The sequence below is a fragment of the Thermobia domestica genome, chromosome 13 (assembly GCF_964235325.1).
Source record: "Thermobia domestica chromosome 13, izTheDome1.hap1.1, whole genome shotgun sequence".
NCBI classification, from domain to species: Eukaryota; Metazoa; Arthropoda; class Insecta; order Zygentoma; family Lepismatidae; genus Thermobia; species Thermobia domestica.
Window position 1 is genome coordinate 125,843,288 of NC_137466.1, and position 27,761 is coordinate 125,871,048.

Consider the following 27,761-nt stretch of genomic DNA (forward strand, 5'->3'; position numbering starts at 1 on the left):
GGAATGAGAGCCTGTATGTTTAAACTGTACGAAATTACTGTTAATTTATTTCTTCTGCTTTTAAAAGAACACACTGTAGAGTTAATTATGTAAAGATCCTAGTTTTGATTTGAGCTCCGCTCTTAAAATTTTTTATAGCAGTCGTACTGAAGAAAGCGACTACGTACTCAGGGAGATCAGTATTTCACTGTGGACACTTCTTTTTCCAGTAGGGGGCCTTGCCACGGACACAAACCCAATTTGAGATGGATCGTACTTTAAATGGTTGGTCTGTACCGTGTAGTCTTAGTGCTTAAGGGGAATTTAAATCGATCCCCTCCGCTTTGGGATGGAATTTTCAGCATCCATGCAGGTGAATGAGATGTTCTGAATGTCAGAACGGGATATCAAGTTCACGCAATATGGTCGGTGGCTAGGAGAACTTTGCCTTTCCTTGCATTCGCTATACTTATTTGCCCCTATTCCCCAACCCTTTCAGATTTGAGTTCGTATAATTTGCTTGAGAAAATGTGATTTTATCTACTGTGTATATTGTTCCATTACTGACACAATTCGTCCGTTAGAAGAGAGAGAGAAACTGAAGTTGTTCTCTGTTGTCCATCCAACATTTCATTAACATGGAATTCCCTTGCACATTTTATATATTGCGTTACAGTGTTAAGAAATGTCTCTTCTTGCCTCCCATATGTGTTATTTTTTAACTCTGTATTTTGAAAATTCTGAGTAATAGCGATAATTTAGCGTGATAATATATATTTTTGCTTATAGAACATAGGACCGTGTGCTGCTGTGAAACTTCTAGTGGGTGGGGATAGTAAAACGCAGTTGAATTTCTTCTGTTCGTCAATCTAAAATGAAGTCACCATCGTTGCCATAATATTTATATGGTAATGTAGAAGAAACATGCGAATTAAACACGTGTATATTGAACCTAATTTTTTAACAACATAAAGCTACCATAAACTATGAAATGTTTCGTACTAATCGCAGGATGTTATTGAGATAAACTGTTTTAGTGAATGTTTTTTTTTCTCATAAGAGTAAGAAAATATACATTAAATGTCGTGCTTTTAATAATACTGTATTTTTTAATGCGGAAGAAAATAAAAGTTGAATCTTAATTTCTTAGCTAACGATATAAGGTATCATTTCTTGTAGGTACTCACAGTTGTAATATGGTTACTTTATCATATAGATCCAGCAATTCAGTGTAAATGTATATTCACAGATATCAAGTAACAGAAAGTAGGTTGAGATGGTGTTTTTTAACAGTGTTCGTTGTTACACAACACTGTAGTCTTAAATTCATGTGAATACCATACTGTGAAGTGCTCGAATTGATGGACTAAATCTTTCTCACGTTATTCATTAGTACTTTGTAGCTCATCTATGTACAGCAAATTTTGTTTATACATATATTTTCTAAATCTATTATTAGTATTTCATATTTTCTTTCTTGCAGTTAACACGAGTATTTTCGGACGACGAAGCTTTAATAAACAAGAAGTTACCGAAGGAACTTTTACTGAGGTGAGTACTCTGTCATTACATTTTATGATAAGTTTCTGAACGTATTATATACTACTTGTTTTTCTAGTACCATACATTTCTGATACAGTCCCGTATCCACCTCAAATGTGGTCTTGCGTCAAAACTTCTGCATATATAGGTTATTGTGTAAAGGATTTACAGTAACAGAAAATTCAGAAAATAGAAAACTGAATTTTCTCTATATTGAAGAAAACTTACTCAAATGGACCCTCAATTATTGAGGAAAGAACGTGTGAAATTGTACATATATATATCCTCTAATGTGAATAGTCATTTCTCAGTTGACTTTCATAGACATTTACTATCAAGGCAAATAAACTACTCTGTTAAATCATTATTTTGACGCTGGTTTTACTTGAAGTATGTCGCTGAAATCAGGCTTTAGTGTATCAAATGGTTAAAGTTGCAAGAAATCAGAATATCAGAAATCTCTCCTTAAAAGTGGTGTAGTAATTGTAGACGTAACTTTCATATCTTCTAGAATATGTAGAAATATTATCTAATGGAATATACGGTGAAGCTGTTTTTTGACGTACTTCTAGTACTTTTAAAACGTTATCATCTGAAATGGCCAGTATTTTCGAGTTCGTCATTGTAAAGCAGCATGTAATGAAGTATACGACTTCACAATGAACCGAGAAATGTCTTGAAAACATACTTGTTACTTTCAATTATTTAAAAAAATTCTAACTAGTTACGTAGTAATATTTTACTGCTATCGTATTTTTCGTAGTATTTTAAAAAGTAACTATAAATAACTATATGAGAAGTATTGTGTATTTTTAGTAACTGTTTTCTCATTTTCTTAGCTCCTTACAACGAACCGTAAGCGGATATAACATTTGTGATTGGATGAAGTGCTTCCGCCAGTCGTTCCCAGTTTTAGAAATTTTATTAACACTATACAGTTACAGTAGTGAAACATGTCTATTTCTCTTTTAAACTTTTAACTTTACGCATATACTATACATTCAGTAAAGTCGTCCTGGAAAGAGTAATAATGAGATACTTTGAAAGCTATTGAATTTTGTAAAGAAGACTTCCAATATTGCATAAAGAAAGAAAAAAATCATCGTGCATTCAGCTTGCAACTTATAATAATTAAGAATCTGTACACGATGGCGATGAGCTATTGTGTGAGAATTACTCTCTTTGCATGCAGATACCTGTTCGTAAGATATTCTATTTTATGCAGTTAGTTTTCGTCTCAGTTTGATCATCATTAGATATTGGAACGGTAACGACAGCGTTCGTTTTAGGAGAGTTTCTATTACCATAGCTTTGTATAATTACGTCACTTTTAAGATGCTTTTAATTTATTTTTTTTAAATTATATTTTGATAAAATTTTTATATTTAGTAAAAAATCGTGGTATTTCTCCGTACTGTGTGTGTCGTATGCCTAGACTAAATCTCGAACTTGCTCGAACCCAGTGCTTTTCTATCATGTTTAAGGTTGAGCGCACTTCCTCCCCCAATAGAAGGGGATTTTTTAAAAATCAAATCAACAGCAATGAACCAAAGCCCATCTCCCAGTTATACCTACTGATAAACGGAACTAGTGGGAGTGGAGTATTTCCAGTGTTGGTGCCTGGAGGCGTCCCGATATTGCAAAGTGCAAAGTACCGAATTCCATGGTATGACGCAACCCGGCAAAGTCCAATCCACGAACTGGGAACTCCCTGGAAACCAGAATGGAGCTACAATCCCAATCTTAACCTACCTAAAATTAGGGCTGACGAGTCACTTGCAGTGCCGAAACGAACGCTTGTGCCATCCGCCAATTCGGGAGTTGGAGACCACCCTCTCCTTCTCTGGGAGTATCTCTCTTCACATTTGACTCACCGTACCTTATCAGAAAGAAAAAGTGTGACATCATAGGATTTATTTGTATCGCAATATACTTAACTTAGAACTCCCCCCACTCACCAACTATATCCTACGATGAACGGAGCTATATGACCACTAATGTAAAACTGCGGGGAGAATTAGGAGATTGAGATGCTAGTTGAACATTTCCAGGCTTGTATCCCTTTGTTTAATTCTTATTATATGTTACTGTATTCTTTAAGGTACAGTTAACAACGCCACTTGCTACTCGTAAGCTTTTATTGCTGGAACGATGATCTAAATCTGTCTGAAATATTTTAAAAAGATTAATGAATACATGATACAGAGGTAATATGATGTGTACATATATAGTTTATCTTTTTGAAAGTATATCATTGGAATTTCATATTTTTTTAATATATAGTTTTGATTTTCATATTTTCTCGTTTTTAGGGAGAGCTGTTTGACCTTATACAACCTGAACCTTAGGGAACCTGACTAATGGCTTAGCGTTTATCAGTTTTTCTTCATTTTTTTTTCTTTTATTCAAATATTGAGGCACTCAGAATAACAAATTTCTCCATGTAATTATTTGGTAACTAGACAATACTATTTAAGTGAAATGATTTGTATTGTGCTGTGTTTCTCATTGTCAAAAGAATATGGTTTTAAAGAAATTAGATCATAGATTTAGGCGACATAACTGATCAAAAATGAAGACCATCTCAAGTAGTAGTAGCCAAGAGAAAGTGCTCCTGGCGCGTTTACATATCGGATACACTCGTCTCATACTTCTTATTTATTTCGCGGTGTTCGCCGCCGTATTGCGAGAAATGTATTATCCCTTTGAGTATTTGCCATGTTTTTATAGAATGTCTTGAATACTCAGATAACAGTGAATGTATCAGACTGCCCAGTACTCTTAGGCGTGCATTTGGGGATGACCTTAATTTCTGTTGCACGAGTTATTGCTTTTCTTTGGCTGCTGACTTAGCAAACTTTCTCTGAGCCTCTTCATTCCTTTCGTATTTATTTATTTACTGCTAATTGTATTTTTTATTTCGTTTTATTGTTTTGTCTATTACTATTATAAATTTTATGCGTACCTTTGTGTCCCGCTTTATTCCGTATCTGCAGCGTTGGGAATCAGTAGTCTTTATTGTGACGGCGACACGTGGCCGCAATAATGACGAATCCATTAACCCCTTACTCAACGATAAAACATCGGGTAATTTACTTAATCATAGTTTGTACCTACTCAGAATTGCGGAGAGAAATTTTACTATTAATATTTCGTATCTGCAGTACATTGAAAGAAAGAAAAGGTGGGGCATGACAGACGAGCGTCTGTAAGAAATGCAGGGATGTGATTGGAAGAAAGCGAAATATGTAGTGTTATATCTCCGGTTCAGAGCCCAGCATGCTGTGGACAGAGGTTTAGGGAAAAGTGGAACTATGAGGCTTTCCAGAAAGTAAGTTTGCCTAAGGAGGTAAACACAAAGAAGACACAGTGACCTCGACACATTGATTGCTGCGAATGCAACACAGGTGACACTACTTTTCAACATATTCACCACCAGAATTCAGACACTTTTCATACCGTGGGTCAACTTTTGTACCCCGATGCTGCGTTTGAATGGTTCCATGTATGGGAGCCGTCCGAAATTGTTTATCGGTATCAAACTTCCTACCGGACAGAAATTCCTTGAGGTGTAAGAAGACATGAACATAATTTCAATAAGAATCCGAGTTATATGTTGGGTTGTCCAACATGTCCCAGTTGCAGAAGATCGGTATATATCCCGGATCTTGCTCCAAGCGATTATCATGTATTCTTGTACCTCAAGAAATTTCTGTCTGGTAAGCATTTTGGTAGTGATCAACAATTGCAGACGGCGCTCATACACTGGTTCTACTCCCAGGCAGCCGACTTTTACATCAAAAGACAGTTGATCCGACTGTATGACAAGTGCGAATTCCGGTGATGTTGAAAAGTGTTACCTGTGCTGTATCTGTAGCAAGAAATGTTCCATAATCACTGTCTGATTTGTATTTACTGCCGTAAAGAAACTTACTTTTTGGACGTGCCTTGTATCAGAATTACGGATTTTAAATTCATTAAACAAGAAATAACAATTTGAAACTAACTTCCGTGATGTCACTCATTACCTTTGTAAGGTGTAATGAATGAGAAACTGTAAATATAAGAACGAAATTATTGAGTTAGTAAGTCTGCAATCGTATATTCAAATATAGTGATAGCCTGCAATACGAACTCAGTCCGTTCCAGAATCCTGTTCAACTTTCAAGACAATTGTTTTCCTGTAAAATAATAGTAAATGGATTAATCGTTTCTAGGTCTCGCACCCGAAGTTTCAAAATGATTTTAATAGTAAATACCTGGATTTTAAGGTAAAATATGAACAAATAACGATGACAATACTTTAAAAAAAAATGCTCTTTCAACCCGTGGCGAATACAATAAATTGTTATATGCATAAAATTGCAGTGAAAATCATAAGAGATGCTTTCACTGCAATTTCCGACAACAAATCAAATGGTAAAGCGTGTCGGTGGTCCAAGCACAGGGAAAACACCGAAAACTGGCTGAGCATTCGGATTCCAAAGCAGCATGCGTATTCTGGGATAAAATTGGCTCGAATTTTTCTTTCAGATTCCGAGAGTAGTACTGTATTTTTTATTAATCTGACATATAACTGTCAACTGAAAATGCTACCTTGATTTTCCTTTTTGGTGATTAAATTACTTTCCCCCGATCTTTTCTTTCATTAGAACTTGTGACACACTTCCTATACTTTTTCTCTCTTACTGATACCATTACCTTGTTTGACCATTTAGTATGTGTTTCTTCTTTGGAATTTAGCACTTTATACATTAAATATATTTTCTCGTTTGATATGTCAGTGATCAGACATCTAGGAAATATTTTTGCAATTCAGTTTAATGCTAATGCATTGTGACCTGTTGTTCAGGCATACTTTAAAAGTAAATAAATAGGTCACTACCTATGCTAAGTTAAAAAAAAAAAAATAGTGAATAGAAATATGTGTAACGAAGTTCTTGTTTCTGTACATATTTGCGTATATATATTCTTGTTAATTATCCATTCTGTTGTTCCCAGAATCTTCTCTTATCTGGATGTAGTCTCCCTCTGTCGATGTGCTCAGGTGTCCAAAGCGTGGAATGTTCTTGCTCTTGATGGGAGTAACTGGCAGAGGATAGACTTATTTGATTTCCAGACAGACGTTGAGGTAAATGTAGTTGAAAGTTATGGGTGATCAGAGTCGCGGTCTTGGAGGGGAAAAAATGTATAAAATAGATGAACACGACATTATGTTGGATAGTTAGACAGCTTGTCTGGTACTGGAGTGCAAGGAGACTATAGCATTACAGTTTTAAACGTACTCGTTGTTGATTTGTATTTCTCTTTGCTGACAAGTATATTTCCTCCTACTGTAAAGCAGTGGATATATTGACAGTATCTCCTCTAAGATATCTATGAAAAACTGTAACATATTATTTCTTTAACAAAAGAAACGCTGACCAAAGCTTAAAACACACTTTATTTTAAATTATAATAACTGTTTCGGATATCTAACATATCCTTCTTCAGACAATATCGAAAATAAATGAAAATACAGACATATATATAGTCATTGTTATGACAAAGTTTAAATTCTTCGCTTTGTCATAACAATGACTATATATATGTTTGTATTTTCATTTATTTTCGATATTGTCTGATGAAGGATATGTTAGATATCCGAAACTGTTATTATAATTTAAAATAAAGTGTGTTTTAAGCTTTGGTCAAGTGTTTCTTTTGTTAAAATAATCAATCCAAAGCTATGGATAGTCAGTCTTACTATATTATTTCTTAATAGTTTTGTAAGTGTTCCCGTTACATGTTTACATTACTTTCAAGAGATGATGATAATGTGAAGGTATTGATCGAAATCAATCGAAATTCTATAATACTGTTTCTTTCTCTTTTTTAATATTGTTTCAACTTGTTATTGGTGAGTATCAACTTGTACTGCTAGGGATTGCCTGTCGTATGAAATTTCAGTCTAGTTTGGAAAGGAAGTATATTTGGTGAGGAAAATAATGTTTTTCACTAACTTTTAGATATTTCTTCAATTGCAAATATGTTTTGTGTCTAGTATAGCATAAGATACGTTTGGCTATATAATAATAATAATAATAATAATAATAATAATAATAATAATAATAATAATAGAAATAAAAATAATTAGAATCAGTTTCGTGGTTAATATAAACGAAATAATTGTATTGATTAGTAGTAGTATACATGGCATATTGAGCATTTTCTTTTCTTTCCTTCGTTCTTTTTTCTTTTTAATAATTTTTAAATGAAAAGTTGAAGGGAAAACGTATGCTGTCTGTACAAGAAGTTAAAATGTCAGAATAGTATTAAATTCTGTTGTTTGATTGTAGGGCGCTGTAGTTGAAAACATTTCTAGAAGATGTGGTGGCTTCCTAAAGAAACTGAGTCTTCGAGGGTGCCAATCTGTAGGAGATTGTTCAATGAAATTATTTGCACAACAATGCAATAACATCGAAGACTTAAATTTGAATGGATGCAAAAGGATAACAGATAGGTATGTTAATGATATATCTTAGGATTTTCGTAGGAGTTGTCTGATAAATGGTGATAGAGCACCCACACATAAAGGAGAACTGGATTGTACATTTCACAAACAGCTAATAGTAATATCTGTTCTTAATGTGGATATATATTGCATTAAGAATATCAGTTTAAACATATAAATTCCACTGTGTACATCTAACTAATGTCTCTTGACCTATATTATACCATTTCTGAATTATTTCTTAGCTCCATTATCCTACAGGGTCTCCGAAAAAAGAATAGTGGAATTAAAGTGAGTATTTGTGAATCATACATTACATGATGAAAAGTAAGGGAGATTTTGTTGCATTCAGCAACTCAAATCATTTTCTATGATAAAACGACGTTAACTGCTGGCATGAACTAAGTCAAAAATAATAGTATCGGGTAGTTTAAAAAGTAGTGAGCAGCGGGTCAGGCCTAACGTCATACTACAGCTGATAGTTGAAGCTAGTAGATGCGCAAAAAGTGTTTGAATTCTTGTAATCAAACGCGAGGTAGGGGCCGCGGTGGCTCAGTGGTAGAGCGTTCACCTCTGGTGGTTGGGGTCCCGGATTCGATCCCAGCTCCCGCCAAGTGAACTTTGTGGTGGACAAAGACCGTGTGCGTGGGATTTCTCGGGGTTCTCCCGTTTCCTCCCACTTTCTTCATTTTACCATTTCATTCATTACTCATCATCACCGTCTCCTTTAGCCTAACCGGCATAAGCGTGGGGCGTAAAACTCAAAGATTTCGTTTCATTTTTTTCAAACGCGAGGTATTGCGCCTTTAAGATGAGTCAGCTTTCTACAAAACTGCGCTACATTTTACAATTTCATTTCGATAAAGGCAGAAATGCTGAGCAGGCCTCTGAAGAAATTTGTGCTACTTATGGGCAAATTATGTTATAAAAAGGAGTAGCTAACTGATGATTCAGTCGTTTTCGTTGTGGAAATTTCGATGTCCAAGATGCTCCTCACTGTGACAACAAATCACAACAAAAATAGATAATACTCTATTAAAGGACGAACAAGACTAGCATAGAGGCAGTAATGACATTGCCAGTGACTTAAACATCATCACCAAGCAATGCTAGGCCATTTGGCTGGCTATAAAATCATTATTTGATTCAAAAACATTTACTCGATCGAATTTCTGCCTTCGAATCCCTACTGAAACGTAACGAACTTGAGCCATTTCTGAAGCGCTTGATCTCGAGTGATGAAAAGTGGATAACCTACCATAACAATGTACGAAAATGATCATAGTCGAAGTGAGAAGAAAGTCTATAGTATGCGCTATAGTCTTGGAAAGCGCGTACTGACACCTAACAAGATTATGGTGTGCTGTTTGGTGGGATTGGAAGGAGATCGTGCATCAGCAGCTGCTGTCCCCGAGCAAAACGATAGGCTCAGACCATTACTGTCAACAATTAGCGCTAGGACACTTAGAAATTTAAAAGAAACGGTCGGAGCTGGTCAACATCAGAGCGCATACATTTTTAATGACTCGTCAGAAATTCAGAGAATTTGGTTGGGGGGGGAGGTTAATCTATCAACCGTATAGCTCGGACCAGGGACCGTCAGACTATTATTTGTTTCCGGTCTCTGCAGAACTCCCTAGATAGTATTAAGTTAATTAAAAAAAAAAAAAAAAAAAAAAAAAAAACGTGTAAAATTCTGTAGCGACATATATTGTGTTGCCGGAAAAGTGGCAGAAGGTCGCCGAACAGAATGGTGCTTATGTGGTTTCTCAATGTTATTATCAAATCACAATAAATAAACTCTCAATTTTAGGTCCAGAGGCTGAATACTGTTTAGATAACCTGATAATAACTTACCTCATAGATTTCGATATGTACTCTATTCACAGCACCACACACATTATAATGATAATCACCTTCCATGATATTCTAGCAAGAACTTCTTTAGTAATATATTTTTACTGTGCATAATGTTCTTCACATGACCCCACGGGAAGAAGCCACTGGTGACCAAGCAATAGTTCCTGTTGTTCTAAGCAATATCTCAGAGACATGACGCAATATACGTCACATCAGCTGTAAAGTTGTAAAGTAAGAGAGCCTTTGATTAAATATTACGCAATACGTGTAATTCCTCAGTTCGTCGACCTGAAGTATTACAGAGTTTTCTGGCATCTATGTTCTTGTATCACATGTGATTGTTCGGACATGCAAATATGGCAGGTATGATGTATAGGACTGTTTATAGTGAATGTTGCTTCATCGGAGAACAGAAATCAGTCGAAAAAAATCAGAGTCATCGTCTAAGCGGCCTAGCATATTTGCAAAATTTAACCCGTTGAGTCTTGTCATTTGACTTGATTTCATGCAAAAGCTAAATTTTGAAAGAATGAAATTGTAACCGCTTTCGTATGACGTCATATACAATGTTCACTTATTTCGCTGACTCGTGGCGCTGTCTGCGTACCGCAGTCCATTCTTTTCCACGTAATTTCCTTGCATGCTGCCGTGGGTTCCAGACGGCGAGTATTCTGCATCACATAGGCCAAAAGTTTTGGATATTTACTTAATGGTATAGGATACATATAAGGTGCACACCAAAAGTACGTGTCATTTCGTACTAATTTCCAAGAACAAGGAAGTACAATCGGCTAACCTGTGTCTGTTTCTCAACAAACTCTCTCTCTCTCTATTGATAATCAGTTGCCATCGCTCCGTCCGTCTTTGGGGTATGTTTCAGTTACTGGAAAATAGGAATTAGTAGGGATGATCTACTGGCACACTGGCGTCCATGAAGAGAATTCTTGAGGCTTGGGAACAACCAGAAGTCACTCAGGACTAAACCTGGTGAGTGGAGTGGTTGTGGCAAAAATTTAACAGTATGGTCAGCCAAGAGTGATGTCACAAATTAGCACGGTATGGCGGTGCATTGTCCATGTGGAGGATGAAATTTCCACTTCTGGTAATTTCTGTCAACTCGGCAAAAATTCTGTACCCAAAAGTGTACAAGAATACTCTCCCGTGACCATATGACCTTTCGGAACAGGGTTGGACTCCCTAGGAATCCCAAGAGATAACGTACAACACCTTCTCATTGTATGCCACCCGACAAAATTTCTTAAGAGTAGCGAATCTGTGTGTTTCCACTGTATCGACTGCCGTTTTGTTTCTTGGTTGAATAAAGGAATCAGTGATTCATCCACTGTCACAACACATTCCAAGAAATTCCCTCTCTCCTTTCCGAAACGTATCAGTGATCGTCATTAAGCATTCGTGGAATCCAACGATAACAAACTTTCAGTTCAGTTCATTTGTAATTCTTGGTTCTACCGTTTACATTATTAGCCCCAGTGTATCACAAATCTCTTGCATGGTAACACGCCTATCTTGCATGATAAATTTTTTAACACTGGCAATGTTAGCGCCAATTGATGCTGTTTTTGTACGTCCAGACCTCTGCTCATCTTTCATGGTCGTTCGCCGTACTTTGAACTCACACGCTTACTTCCTAATAGTGTTTTCTGCAAGAGCAATATCACCACACATACCCTCCAATTGGCAATGAATATCGATTGCACAACATCCAGCTGCGGTGAGGAATTTCACAATTATCCGTTGGTATTCAACAGAAAATTGCATGTTCTCGAAAAGTATCAGAAGCACGTCTTACTAGTTAAGGCACTGTGACAACTGCTGCCACCTAGTAAACAAAGCCTGCACTGTTTAGAGACGAAGGATAGAAGTTTCCGATGCCGCAATTGCTTTCCTAAAATGACAAAAAAAATGTGAACTTCAGAATACAACGGCACGTACTTTGGTGTGCACCTTGTATTAAATAAATCAGTATAATATTCTTACCTTTTGTATGCGGTTCAACAAATTTTATTAAATCATTTCAACTACTATATATGTCTATAATCTAGAACTTACCCCAGATTCCTAGAAGGATCTTCTTTATGTGGGATAACTGTAAAAGAATTAGCGCAGTGTAAATCATTGGAAAAAAAATAGAATTTCAGAAAAACTAATGATCACTCTCTGCACTTAAAACACTTGTTTCTTTAAAAGTTGTTGGCACTGGAGGCACACTAATTCAGAAGAATTGTATTTTGCAAGTCCACCTTCTAGATTTCTGATGCGACTAGGTTATATGAGTTCGTGAAGAAGACAGTATAGTATGTTGAAATGGTTTAATAGTAATTCGTTGGACCGGATACTAAAGGTAAAAATATTTGTTTCATTAGTGTTATGAGTTATTGCTTGTAATTCACCCACTTACGATGTCCCTGTGTCTTTGGTAATATCCTTCCCAAATCTCACCATTCTTTTTCGGAGACTCTATATTTGTTTATTTGTACCGTCGAAAACAATAATGACATCAATTTTGTGTTCGTTTGAAGAGCTTGAGGTGCATATTAATAGAAAACGCTATTTCTGATGTTCAGAGTTAAATTTTATGTAATGAAAAGAACCTATCATTTAAACTCTTTACATTTTTTCTTTCCGCCTACAAACTTTCAGTCTCTGAGATCATGTCCATGACACACGAATTAAAGGAAGTAAAACAACTAGCTTGATCGGAGAGAGTGAAATAGTAAGCTCTTTTCATTTTAATTCTAAAGTTTTGCGCATTAGTCGTGAAAAGAGGCTTAATTACATTTGTGTTAATAAGTATTAATTGAATTATCACTGGTGAAAAATATTCAATTTTATTAGTCAAATATACAATGCTTCAAAGATGTTAAGCAATATTAGATGTTGTTATGCATATTTTTCAATCGATTTTTTAAGTGTATTATGTTACAAGTTAGATATGTATGTTAATATTCTTTTTGCTTCAATTTGAGCTTTGTAACTTTATGAAGAGTGTATTTTAAAATTTATTTTTTTTTCTTGTTTCCTCAGTACTTCCCAATCTCTGAGTAAATACTGCTCAAAACTTCAGCGTTTAGATTTAGGTTCCTGTTCCGCTATCACGGATTTATCGTTAAAAGCGTTAGCAGATGGTTGTTCGTCACTTACTCACATCAATATTTCATGGTGTGATCACATCACTGAAAATGGTAAGAAAATCCCTCAAGTCTTTCTTGTTACCTATGAATTGTCATAATTATTATTGTCAGTATACCCTGAGAATTGTTACTCCTTCACTAAGTCTCACATGCTATCTTTACTTTCGAACTCCGTAGTGTACGTTACTGCGGTCTGAACAAACAAACAAACAAACAAAAAAAAAAAAAAAAAAAAAAAAAAAAAAAGACATAAATAATAATTATAGTATTAACAGTTTTTTAAAAGACTACATGAAATTTCAAACGTTTACATAAAACAGAATTTACACAACACATTACTTCCCTAATACCTACTAGTATACCATGGAAGTGCTAAAGAAATAATAAACACTTCTGACCAGAGTATATACACTTGTTTATTAAAAACTAAATTACAGTGTAACGGTTTCGAAAACTTAACGTTGTCTTCATCAGACACTAACTGAAAGAGATATCTTAGAGCGTAGATATTTATACTTTAAGTATAAATATCTACGCTCTAAGATATCTCTTTCAGTTAGTGTCTGATGAAGACAACGTTAAGTTGTCAAAACCGTTACACTGTAATTTAGTTTTTAATAAACAAGTGTATATACTCTGGTCAGAAGTGTTTATTATTTCTTTAGTGAGTTCCAGAGTCGTGATGGATAGAATTGCATGGAAATACTGTCAACTCAGGAAAGAGCACGTGAGCTCCTTCTCGGGTAAGTAAATAGCAACCGGTCTTCCCCACTCATCTAGCGCATGTGCCTTTGGTGCACGTGGTTCCATTTCCGGTCGGAGAACACAAAACAATAACTACCCAATCATTCACTTTCATTAATAATAAGTTTCCTTTTGCCTAAAGGGCATAATCGCATAATTGTGGGACTTTAAATTGAAATAGTAATAATAATTTCAGATGGCAACCGAACTGATAGATTCAATTTTTATTCAGTAAAAGTGAGTTGAATGTATCTTCAAACTTTCGCAATAGCCGTAATATAAGATACAAACATGCGATCTATACACAACCAAACTTGATAACTTGCTAATAATATGCATCGAAACGCTTGCGTAATGCATTATGGAGCGTTATACTCTCAATTACAACCACTAAAATATACTTCTCAAGTAATGGTCAGATCTTTAACTTACGGCAAGATCCTAAATACCAATATAATAACAAGAAATCGACAACTTTTCAAGCGATATGTAATATGTTGTAGACATTTCTACCTCATAACATAAAACCAAATGCAGAAAGAAACAACTTTTAGGGTATGTAAGTAATGCTATCAATAATGATGGCCAACTTACAGCGCGGACGTGTACTTCAAGTTACATGAGAAAACCACGTTAATTATTTTTTTCTTTAAAAAAATCTTAGTTTGAAGCGTACGTGAAATCGTAAACATAAGTTGCTCTGCCCGCTTGTCTAATAACTAACATACGAACTTTTGGTATACGTACTCCTAGATTCGATTCCCGGTGGAAGAGCCTTGAAATTTGAACGTATTCTGTGTTCGGATTCCACCTTAAATTGTAGGTTCATGAATAATATAGCCTCGGTGCTAAAAGTAATCCAAATTTCTAGCCAACAGGTGGAAAACAATTTTTAAAAAAAAAATATTTTTTGTTTTTTATTTAGATCGTTTTTTTTTAAAATTTAAATCTTTCTCCTCGTATAATACAAGTTGCGTACTGAAGAAAAAACCTTAAGAATTAGTATTAAATGTTAATTATGCCATTTAAGTGAAAGCATTGGAGTTGAATTTTGTATTAATCCCTAGTCGTTAACCAATTTCAATCCTAAACAGGGTTTCTTAAACATTAAGGAAAACGTACAGCAAAGTTTATCAGCATGACACTATTTTATTTTCATTTTTATTTTTTATTTTTATTTATTTATTTATTTATTTATTTATTTTACAAAAGTTACTGATATTTGGCTGGGGGATATTTTTTAAAAAGTCGGAACTAGCTTTCGGCACGAAATACATATAAAATACATACATTTCGCCGGAAGTTATAAAATAAAACAAAAAGGCCTTCACTACACCGAAATTAAACTACCGCTAATTTTAGTTTTTCTGTAATATCTTCAAAACAAATAAAAATATTCTAAAAGCAGAAACGTAGTGAGCTAGACAATACGATTTTGCATGTGATACCGTTATCACAATTCATCCATCTGCTTTTGATATGCTGCTATTTACAGAACCCGCAAAAAACGCTAAATCTATCTTCAGTTGCAAATTGAAAGCAAATAGATGAGTTGTGATAACGGTATCACATGCAAAATCGTATTGTCTAGTTCACTACGTTTCTGCTTTTCGAATATTTTAATTTGTTTTGAAGATATTATAGAAAAGCTGTAAAATTAGCGGTAGTTAATTTCGCTGTAGTGAAGACGCTTAAGTTTCGGAGAGGGGATCGGAGCCCCCTAAATACGTTCCTATTATCTGGGAACGAACAAACAGATGTGCACACAAAAGAATTTTCGTCTTAAATGTCAATTGTGATTTTCTCGGTGGAATAGTTAACAATTTACAAACCGTAAGTTACGAAGGGAAGAAAGCTGAATTCCCCCGTTACCCGTTCCAAACGGATTTTCCCTAATAATCCTCTGCATGACACTCGTTTTCATATTGTGCTATACATACATTAGTCTCTCATTGTATTATGATTATTACCATCCATAATCGAAATAATAACGGAAACGGGACTACACTTATTTTCACTTTATTTCGGAATCTGATTTAAATCAATGATTTATATTTAAAAATTCAAATGATTTAAATCACCCTGCCAGACAACCAACAAAATTTTAAAAAAGTATGAAAAATATAGGTAATTCCAGATATACCTGTGGGCAAAAGAAAACTGATGGATAAATTGCAGAAAATTATTGTGAAACAAAATAAGAGTACTAGGAATCCACGGGTAGGAAAAGATCCATCGCAAATGTACATGCCATAATCGAACCAACGAGCCGTCGCACTATTGATTATTCTACCACTGGACCAATGTGCTTCCGAAAACAATCTGATATATTTGAATAATTATTTAAAGGAAAAATTTAGTCAAATGTAACTGTTGTTGTTTATAGTGTTATTTGTAAATATAAGTAACATATAGTGTGTCATATTTACAATATATTTCAGAACACTCAAAAAAACTAGATTACACTCATGACATTGAATTTTTAGACACTTAATTATGTAATTTTAGAGTAAGTAGATTGTAATCTTGCAGTAAAATTGGTTCCTAAAGCAGTACTAAAGTACTGTGGAAGCTGAAACTACGTTTTCCTATTAGATAAGAAATGTCGTACTAAGATACAACTAGGAGCACATTATATACTTGTTCTATGTAATGTTCGTATAAATATAATTAAAATGTACTGCATTTAGATTAAAAGTATGGTAAAATTCATATTTATTTTGAACTTTCGTAATTTCAGGCGTTGAAGCTTTAGCTAGAGGATGTGAAAAGCTTCGATCATTCATTTCTAAAGGATGTCCTCAAGTGAATGACAAAGCTGTGAGCAACTTAGCACGTTTCTGTCCACAATTAGAAATTATAAATTTACATGGCTGCACAGTGAGTGTTCTGTTATTTTTATCTTCTTTATAAGAATTTTGAATATTTGGAAGTCCTCTCGATAGTGGGTAGCTTCGTAATCGTGCTTTTCAGTGCTGTCAGGTTCTTAGTTTTATAATCTCTCCATGAAACTAATTTACTTCCAAACTTCGCTCTGTTTAATATAAAATACTATGGGCTTACTTGAACGAATTTCTTAAACAGAACTCATAAGTTTCGTTAGTATAATCCGCTTGAAGCTTTGTGTTATTTATAAGTAACTGCAAAATTACTCACTAACCTTCCTCTTCTCTGCTGTATTCCAAATTAACGGAACAGTTTTAAATAATAGAATTTTCGCTGCCCTTTGTTGTAGCATTTTCAATACAGGAAAGAAAAGTTGCTGGAGATAACAAAATGGGAGGGAGGCTACAGTATGTTAATGTTTATATTTTATAGTGTCCATATTTAATACCCATCTAATTTCATTTTTGCCATTCCCACTAACCGTTCTTCTTATCGTAGGCAAGAAAGTACTGCCAGGAAAGGCAGCGAAAATTCCACTGTTATGATTATTTAATAAATTCATACCACAACAAAGAGCAAGGTTAGTAGTCTCTAATTTATTCACAGTATGTTGCCAATTTCATTGGGCTTCATTGCGTAGGTATGAAAACTGAAGTAGAATTATATATAGAGATAGGTAGATAGAGATATAAAATACAGTTTGTATAGAGTATAGATAGGGTGCTAATTATTTAATTTAAGAATTAAAATAGTTGTAATTTCGTATGCAATGTGAACAAGAAATAACAGATGTTGAGAATCTGCGAAGGAAAATAAAAAAATGGAAGCAGATTGGAAGACCTTCGTTCTTCACATGCCTGATTAAGCCCAATGGATTGGGCAAAACATTCCGATGTTGCGAATTTCGCGCGCAGAGTATGTTTTATACTAAATAAATAAATAAAACTCGAATCAACGGCAAGGAGAGTTTTCTTTCTCGAACTTTACTTGTCATACAGTCTTCTTCGGTGGGATAAACTTTGAAGCGCGAGGTCAACGATAGTATTTTCTTTCCTTTCTTTTTTTAAAGGGAGGGGGGTAAGACTCTAAACGTCATCTAAATATTAGAGAAGTAATATTGAAGCATTCTTTCTTCTAATGATCAGTTTTCCACTATCTGCTCTTAACCAGAGACAATTTATCTAGAATTGTGTCTGTTGCTAAACTTACACATATATGTCTTTATTTTTCTGAAAGGGGGAAGTAGAAAGTAATTGTGAATGGTAAGTTTTTATTTTGTTGTTTTTATTAGTATAATCCTGTTTGTGTTAATATTGATTGATTAAGATTGACTTGGCCCAAATTTTATTGTGGATTTTCTTTTGTGAGTATTTGGAAAGCTTTAAAAATAATTGTCTGTATTTTTGCATTACGAAATATCGCTATTTTGTCTGTTATGTGTTTACTTTCTAAATAAATGTGATAGATCTAAAGTTCTTGTATTGTGGTAATATATATATATATTTTTGTTATTATTTTTCTACTTCATATGAAATGTTTATAGAGATTGTCTTTAGTTAATTGTTTCCAGTAGACCTTCATACATATATTGATGATGATGATACGTGTTGTTTATAAAATGTGTTTCTTGCTTTTATATTCTTGTTATTACTATAGGCATATTAGTACATTACTATTGATTAATTATGTGTTTGTTGATATGAAGGGTATAAAAAAACTTTTTTAAGTAGTATTATCCATATAAATTTTTTGGTTTGTTGGATTCGAATTTAGCACCCCTTTCAACACAAGGCAATATGAGGCATGTATCTACTAGTATCCGAACTACATGAGCTCCAACTGAAAATCGAACCCGGCTCTTTCGTGCCAAAGGCGATTACACTAACCACATATCCAAGAGAGAGTTCTACAAGCATTTTTAGTTTTCAGGTTGTCAGTGTACAAGATGGCGCTAGGAAATGGGAAATTTTGAACGCTAGAGTTGGCAACACTGTAGTGCCGGCAGTTATTCGGAACCGATGCCTGGTTGTTGTGAACGCGTTGCTATTTAGTAATCATACAACATTGGAGTGGTGCGGAACGTGCTATTTTACAAGCAGGGCGATAGTGTGACTACTGTGCAAAGGGTATTTCGACAGCATTACCAATTAGGACGTCATGGACGTGTTCCATCTGCTCATGCGGTTACAACGTAGGTACGTGATTTTGAAGACACTAGTTCAGCCTTGAATAAGAAGCTTTCAGGTGGCGTTCGGATGGTACCCAAGAGAATATTGTAGTTGTTTGAGTTTCCATCGAGATGAGCCCTCGCCATTCCGTTAGACACCTTGCATCTGCGCTTGAGATTAGACGACAAAACGTAGAAAGAGTAATGCACGAATTCCACCCCTATAAGTTGCAGATTGTACAAAAATTACATTCACGAGACACTATATCACGTAGGGGAGTTCAGTGATGCTAAAATCAACGAGTACACCAATTTCTTGAACAACATATGGATGCCAGATGAAGCTCCTTCCCTTTAACGGATACGTTAACAAACAAAATTTCCGTTACCGGGCACAGGAAGATCCTTGTGAGCTTCACGAGCGTCCATTACATAGTGCCAAGGTTACAGTATGGTGTGCTGTCTCATATCATGGTGTCATTGGCCCTTACTAGTTTGAACGTAAGGATGGCATTGCAACAACAGTAACATCCGCTCGGTATGCTGATATACTTGAAACGTTATTTACACCAAGACTCCACGATCGCAACCTTAACATCGAAAACATGTGGCTTCAGCAGGACGGAGCCATGTAACATACTGCTCGACAGTCGATGAAAGCCTTTGCCAGTTATTTGGAAGGCACGTCATTTCACGTAACGGTGACATTCCATGGTCTGCGAGATACCTTGATATTAGTGTGTCCGATATCTTCCTGTCGGGATATCTTAAAGGCAGGGTGTGCCCTACATGTCCTGCAACTATCCATGAGCTGAAATAGAACTTTGAAGATGAAGTTACTGCCATTCTCTGAGACATGCTACAGCGAGCATTTCGAAATTTCCAAAACAGACTATTAGAATATGAACGCCGAAAGGGAGCATATCTTTCCGACGTCATCTTTAAGAAGTAAAGAGACAGAGTCGTGACATTTTGTAATGAAAACATAAATGGCATACAGTATACATGCACTTCCCTCAATAAAAGATATTTTCCGTGTATTTATTCCTGCAAATTACGTTACGTCAAAATTTTCCGTTTCTCTGCTCCACTCTGTATATAGTGAAATACGATTACGCAGGAACAACATTCACAGTTTTAGTTATGCGCAACTGGGCATTCCAGTTAATATATAATGTATTTACCAAGTTCGCCATTGCATCTTCAGTTTCACTGTACATTTTTGTTCATATTCGGTAAACTCTAAAGTAGCACAAATGCTGGATACAGTACACAAAACAAAACATTGAAAAAGGATGCGGAGAAATCTACAAAAATATGCATTAATTTATCTTGCAAGAGATGAATGGACGCATATTTGAAGAAATTTATTTAATTAAGCACCACTAATTCTATATAGATAAGCCATGTGCAGCAAACGCCCCCGGGCCTGAGAACGAAATTGACATCATTGGTAGGGCTTTCATATTAAAATGGAAGAAAGATTCAAAACTCATTATTTTGAAACCGGGTGTAACGATTTACATGAAATTTTATGAGAACTTCCTGGTTGCGAGAAATCAATTTTGCGTGATCTTCCGAGAAACTCGTTTAGCAAGGTTTCTGGGCGCCAAAATTTTAACTTAAAAAAACAACTATTACGATCACAGACATATTTTGTAAAACTATCTTTTTGAATACAAGGAGGTAATTTACCTTAGTCTCAACTTAAAAAAAAAAAAAAAAAAAGCTTAACGGTATTTTAAGCATTTTTATTATAGGAACGCTAAAATTTTAACTTGAAAATAATGGGGACACGGTGGCCAGTGGTAGAGCACTTAGTTCCGGTGCGTGGGATCCCTGGTTCGATTTCCGGCCAAGTTTGTGGTCAGCAAAATATTATCCGTGGGTTTTCTTGGAGGACTCCCGTTTCCTTCCACATTTCATTCCACCAATTCTTCCATCACATTCACTTGCCTTAATCATCTGTCTCCCTTAGCCTAAAACGATGTAATCGTGGAACGTTAAACTGAAATATTTATTTCATTTCATTTTTAAGAAAAATAGTTAAATTTAGGTAGAATTTTAACATATAAAGTTAAAATTTCATGTTTTTCTGGTAGATGGATAGTGTGTGCCGAGATCATATCAACAGCCGGTAACTTCATGTTGATGAATTCTTATTTTCAATGCAGACATCAAGAGAACCATATATTCATAAACTAAGAACTATATATCAGAATTATAGAAAACAAAAAATGATAATTTTTATTGACGCAAACGCAAAGCTTTCGACCTAGAATAGTAATGTTTTAGACTCAAGAGGAGAAAATTTCATAAATGAAGAAAATTTATTAGTCATTAACAAAGAGTGCCATCTCTGTAGGGAGAGATTCCATTGAAATTGTCTGAAGCAAAAGCGACTGTCTTAGGTCGTTAAGCAAACGCTGGCAAGGATGAGTGGAGGGCTTTTAAAAAAATGTATGCAGTCTCGGGAATTAGGTGGCCTTATTGGTTATGACACATAAACCTCGTGACGTCATGGTTCTTAGGCCTTGTATATATCGATGGCTACGCTTCGGGCCTTTCACACCCATTGGCCTCTTTCATCTGGCCCGTTATCGAGAATTTATTTATGTAATTTCTTAAACTGAATTGAAATTTTTTCCTGAATAGCTAATGCCCACTTTGAAAATATCCTCCACGTTGGGACATCCAATACATCACCGAACATCAAGAGATTATAAATAGTTGTTTTCTGCTTTTCTTTAGTAAATATTATTAATTGTTTTCTGCTTTTCTTTAGTAAATATTATAAATTGTTTTCTGCTTTTCTTTAGTAAATATTATAAATTTTCTGCTTTTTCCTTACTAAATATTTTGGTTGTCCTTTATAACAGTTTTTGTGTTTCTGTGATGTTAGTGTACGATGAACGAGTTTCTCCATTGAATATGGCTATTCAGTTCTTGTGAAAATGTATTCATTATCTCATACCGCCCTCGACCGCAGTAAGTCCTCTGTGATTGGCCCACCTAGTGTTCTAACTTGCACATGCGTGATATAGACCACATGATTTCAACGGTAAACCTCCGTTATCATCAGTATAGATGAAATTTCTTATTATAAAACATTACACAATGTGGTTACCTTCTGCTTTTTGAGGCTTCAAATAGAGGAATGGTTTTTCATCGTTTAATTAATAAATCGGCTTTTTGATCTCCAAGCATTGTGGAGAAAAAAATTGATCAAATATAACATGTATTAAACACTCGGAGGTCCATTTGAACGTGTATGAAGTGCGTTGCAAACGTGAAGAAAAGTATGTAGGTAGGACGGAACGCAATATATACATCAGAACGCATATATACATCATTTGATAAGCATATTAGGGATTCGAAGAAAAATTAATCCCCGGTGTATTTTGTTAAGGCATATGAGGGACATTCGTTATACAGTAAATGATGGAAGGTCAATAAATGAAACCCAAGATCGATATTCAAATGAAAGGTTTTAAAACATATTGAAAGACATAATTAAGTGTTAACAGTAGGGTTCTCGATAGTAGGTGGTTTTCTCACAGCAAACATAGCATCAAAAAATACGTTGTGTAAAGAAGGGTAAGAGGTTAATACAGTATACATTATTACCATTCTTAATATCTGATTAAGGGATGGAGGGTAATAATGTATACTTTCACTTCCCCTCTGGATCATTTTTAAATGTTGTGTATTATGTCGGTTCATTTTTTTTTAATCTCTTCTTTTACTATTTATACTTGAGAATATGTACTGAATCTGTATTAAAATCTGCGAGTAAAATTGAAGATTGGAAGGCGAACATTTTTTTTAAAGATATTAACATCATTCATGTTTAGTTTTACCATGTATTTCTGTTCTGTTCTCTAATGGTAGAAGAAAACGGAAATAAGGGAAGAGGGTAGAATTCAGATACAATGCAGTTAAAAGGATATTGAGAATTTAATAGTATGTCTTTTTAACTTCAAATCACACTTTAAGAAATCTTCGGATACCGTCTCAGATAACCTCGGCGATAAAAGGAACCTTACAATCTAATCATAATAAGTCGATTAATTTGATAATTACCTGCGTCAGTTTTTCTTTAAAGAGTTGTTTGTGCTTGTGTATATTTGTTTCTTACCATATCCTTAGGGAAGCGTATGTGTTAAGATGTTCTTTTCTGATTGAGCTTCTTTATAAAAATGGTTCTATTGTAGTTCAGTTGTATGTGGATATTTACATATATCGTACTTCTGTTTCAGAATATTACTGACGAAGCAGTGCAACACCTTGCAGAAAACTGTCCAAAAATCCATTATTTGTGTTTGTCTAGTTGTTCGCATCTCACAGATACTTCGCTTATTGTACTTGCTCAACATTGTCATCAGTTGAGCACACTGGAGGTAGCAGGATGCTCGCAATTTACAGATACAGGCTTCCAGGCGTTGGCCAGGGTACGTACATTTCATTTGTATCATTAAGAAGAATATTACATTAAACATTATTTTAGGTTTAAATTTTTCCTCCTTCTAAACCCCAGTCTATATAAGTCAATTTATCACACTATACTAAGCGAATTCTGTCGCATAAGTAATTCATATAAATAGTGTAGGTGTTATCAAATAATTATCACGCGTGCTTTTGCTGTACGCACTTCTAGTTTGATTCCGGGTATAGACAATTTTCTTCGCCAGCACCGCGAAGCAATTAAAGAAGTCTTAGTTAAGAGTTACAAAACTTCTGCCTAGAAAACTGGAAATACAGGAGATCGTTTCAGGTATATGGTTACGAATTTGTTTGCTAGATAGTATGCACACGGGAACATGTTCAATAAGATATTGCGGGTAGTTCGAAAATTCTAAGTGTCGACTTGCAAGGAAGACGGTTGTTGTATAAATGGTCACATCACATCGAAAATAACGGCCGTTTGGGAGGGATACATTTGTATACTTTCCGACGTCTCTAAGTACAGGATGGATCATTTGTCTTGATACGGCCTTGTAACGTTTAAACCAGTGCTATTCAACCGGGGGCACGTAATGCTGCTTCTGGAGGTCTGCTGGCAATGTTTGTTGACAGTTCACTGAAAATGAAATTTGATAACTTGTCAATTTGTGACTTTTGTATTTATGCTCGAAAAGACTACAATGAAATTAGTGACAGTGCTATTTCACAACTTCTTCCATTTCCATCAACATATTTGTGTGAATAGGGATTCTCCACATTAACATCAATAAAAACGAAGCACAGATGTTGCTTGAATCCAGAAGCAGCTCTGATTCTCGCACTCTCGAAGATTCGACCAAGCTCAGTCATCTCATTAACAGGTTAGTTCTAAAGTTACTTCTAGTTTTTGAATTTTAACATTGTCCTCGGTGTATGAATTATCAGGGAGGATAGGGGGAAAATCCTCCTGAGTAGAACTGGATGTCTCCCATATGTTTTGAAATTTCCCAAGTTAATTTTTTCGGATGTATACTTTATCCCCCTGCCACACTGACTGTCTATTTGTTGGATCTTTATCTGCCCACTCCCTTTAAACAACAGAGCATGTGTATTACGTTTAATAAGTTAATTTCGATTTAATTTGTTTTAAACAGTTTCAGGGGTACTTGGATGGCGAACTGTTTCTAGGGGTACGCGAGAAAAAAAGGTTGAATAGTACTGGTTTAAACTAATGGACAGAAAACATTGTTAGCCTTATGCTTATGGTATCACAGAGTGTGCCAAACAATGTCCCCCTGCTAATATTTGGATGATACAAAATTTGAACATTTTGTATCTACTAGTTTTAAACGTTACAGGGGCGTAACAAGAGTTAGATCGCAAATTCCGAGAAAGACTCGTCATTTTACATTATATATATAATATTGACAGTAGTGAGAGTTTATATTGCGTGTTGGTAATAGTGGGAGTTACGTTATAACTGAAGGTTTGTGGTGCATTTGGTGCAAAAGACTGGATTCTCGCTGGGAGTACACATTCGAAGTGTATGTGCAGCTATTGGCGCATTACTCATAGAGCCTTCATGTTGAAAACAAACATTAAAAAACAAATAGTAACTTACCTAAAGCTACCTAAATGTCATAGAAGACACGGTGTCGGAAGATACGAAACAATTTCCGAGAAATATTAAATAAAGGAAGAAAACTTGGAGTTTATAATCAGTTCTTTCAGTAAAGACTTACGCCAGACGTTTATGAGCGTACTTAATCAGTTTTATCGTCATGATTTGGAGTACAAAGTAGTTGAAAGGGAAAATATCGTCCCCTTCTTAAATACGTAATACAGTTATTCTACCATATCATATTTTCATGAATTCCGAGCGTTGCATTTCCTTTTAACTGTTCAAAGCAGTAGTGTGAAGTACGTAAGTTATTTCGTGCATTTATTTATTTATTTATTTATTGGAAAGTTATAGATAGACTCAGATTTTGCATATAACTTATAACTATCTTTAGTTTTCGATGTTTTAAAGTTGTGAAAATAACTTATTTATTGTTAATTTTTCCCTCTTATTTGTACAGAGCTGCCATTTACTAGAGAAAATGGACTTAGAAGAATGTGTATTGATAACGGATACAACGCTTATTCATCTGGCAATGGGTTGTCCCAGACTGGAGAAACTTGTGAGTAGTAGTTTCAAAATTGTTTACCCTAGAAAACACGAATATAAAAGAATCTTATTATACTTTTTTATGCGCTAGAGAATTTAATTAAGTAAAACATTGTTCATGTGTATACAGATGCTTATGAAAATAAGGGAAACGCCTATAGTTTGCAACACACTAAGATGCGAATTGATAACCTTGAGGATGTCATAAAAGTGAAAAATTTCTTTTCATTTCAACACTAAGGATTCGTATATGACACCTGGCCGTTGTTAATGGTGTTAGGTGATCGTCTGTAGTGCGTTAGACAGACTAGAACGGAGAGGTGTTGAAGCGGGCAGACTGTGGTGATGCAAAATGCGAGACGTCTATGAGTTTTATAGACCAAATTGTGGGTGCATAATTAATTGATGCAAAGGTATGTAAGAAGTGCCGCGATGAACAGTCTCCTAGGTGGCGACAGTCTTATCAGACATCATGACAAAACACTGACGAAGAGTGATAGTGAATGGAAAAGAAGTTTCAGTTGCCAAGGACATGCAAAATGTGCAGCGGAAGGATATGCATAATGTGGTCCGATGAATCCTCTTCACTTTATTTCGAACAACAGGTTGTATTTGTGTATGCCCAAGGAGCTTATACTGTGAATTGTCTCTTTCCCAGCGTGAAACATGGAAGCGACTCACTCTGTGATGCTGTGAGCCGCAATTTCCTGGTACTTCTTTAGTCCTGTGATTACGCTTACAGGCCACATTACTGTCAGTAATTGTGGATATTTTAGTTGTCCAGATATTTCCGGTCAATGAGTCAATTTTCCAAGATAAATCAGTTGGCACTTCACCCTGCTCCAGCTGTCGAGGCTTGTTTTCATGAAAATCAGGATGAACTACACGAGTTCATCTGATCCCGCTCAGTTACCAGTCATCATCACTTGTTGGACACCTGTTGTCAGTTCAGTTCTCCATCGTCGCTGACGGAACTGAGCGCAGGAACGGTACACAAGTCCTCTGGAAAGTATTCCTGTCTTTCGTTCTTCCATTCCACGATGAATCAGAGCTGCTCTGCAGACACTGATTCATTGTATAATGAATGGTCACACACCGGCAGGTGTTTCCATCACTGGTCGACATTTTTTCAAAAGTTGAGCGATGTTTTGAAATGAATAGGTAACTTCGAATGGATTTTTAATGCTGATTTCAAAAATAAAATCTGTTTCTCTCTATCACGTCACATTTTTCACAAATCGTTAAAACATATTAGCATCAGCAGGTGTATTGTTTTATTACTAAGCCTATAAGGGACTTAACGAAACGTATTACATATTAAGTTCAGGCATTTCTCACAATTTTTGTAGTTCTTAAATGTATGCGACATGCCACAAGATTGTAAAATTAATGTTAATGTAAATGTACATTTTCATTTACACCCACATACAAAATCACAAATACATTACGTCACTTAGCATCTAACTTCATTCGCTTCGATTTCCTAACATCGCTGACGCTCGACACGGGAACATCCCTTTTCAACATCTAGCAATAATCTGCCGTCATGTTAACATTCCATCTCCCCTGGTATCTCCTTTCCATCTCTGCTATGTCTTTATGAAATCTCTCCCCATGCTCCTCACTGTAGTCTCCGAGATTGCGTGGAAAGAAATCAAGATGGGAGTTGAGGAAATGTAACTTTAGGCTCATTTTGCGTTCAAGTTTACATAAATTTTCCAAAAGGTTTTTCACGTAATGTTCATAGTTCTTATGTTTTTCATTTCCCAGAAAATGGGCAACTACCAGTTTGAAACTAACCCAGGCCTCCCTTTCAGTTTCTGTCATTATTTGCTCAAATTCACAGTCAAGCATCAACTTTCTTATTTGACGGCCAACAAAAATGTCTTCCTTCAGTTTCCCATCACTGATTGCTGGAAATTTACTTGCAATGTATTTAAAACATTCCCCATCCGAGTTTAATGCTTTAACGAACTGTTTCATGATTCCTAACTTAATGTGCAATGGAGGGAGTAGTATTTTAGACGATGGCACCAATTGCTGTTGTGTCACATTCTTCTTTTCTGGAAAGAGAGAGTTTCTACGTGGTCACATTTTCACTTTCCAATGATTCTCCCTGTCCCGACTGTCCCATTCACACAAAAAACAGGGAAATTTTGTGTTCCCGGATTGGAGACCTAACAACAATGCTATCACTTTAAAATCGCCACATACTGACCAACCATGTTCTTCATATTTCACTTTTACGAGAATAAGTCTCAACGTTTCATACGTTTCCTTCAAGAACACAGAATATGCTATGGGAATCGATGGTAATACATTACC

The 27,761-nt window shown here is 35.3% G+C and overlaps 1 protein-coding gene across 4 annotated transcripts in view; it reads left to right on the plus strand.

The window, feature by feature from the left end:
- The window catches only part of LOC145668487 (uncharacterized), a 62,949-nt gene that overhangs the window by 11,112 nt on the left and 24,076 nt on the right, over positions 1–27,761 (plus strand). For all 4 annotated transcript variants that reach the window (XM_081736426.1, XM_081736428.1, XM_081736425.1 and 1 more), the window contains 7 exons: positions 1,463–1,530; positions 6,523–6,652; positions 7,860–8,023; positions 12,920–13,077; positions 16,511–16,650; positions 23,083–23,274; positions 25,348–25,449. In XM_081736426.1, coding sequence (XP_081592552.1) covers positions 1,463–1,530; positions 6,523–6,652; positions 7,860–8,023; positions 12,920–13,077; positions 16,511–16,650; positions 23,083–23,274; positions 25,348–25,449 — 954 coding nt within the window. The remainder of the gene's footprint in view (positions 1–1,462; positions 1,531–6,522; positions 6,653–7,859; positions 8,024–12,919; positions 13,078–16,510; positions 16,651–23,082; positions 23,275–25,347; positions 25,450–27,761) is intronic.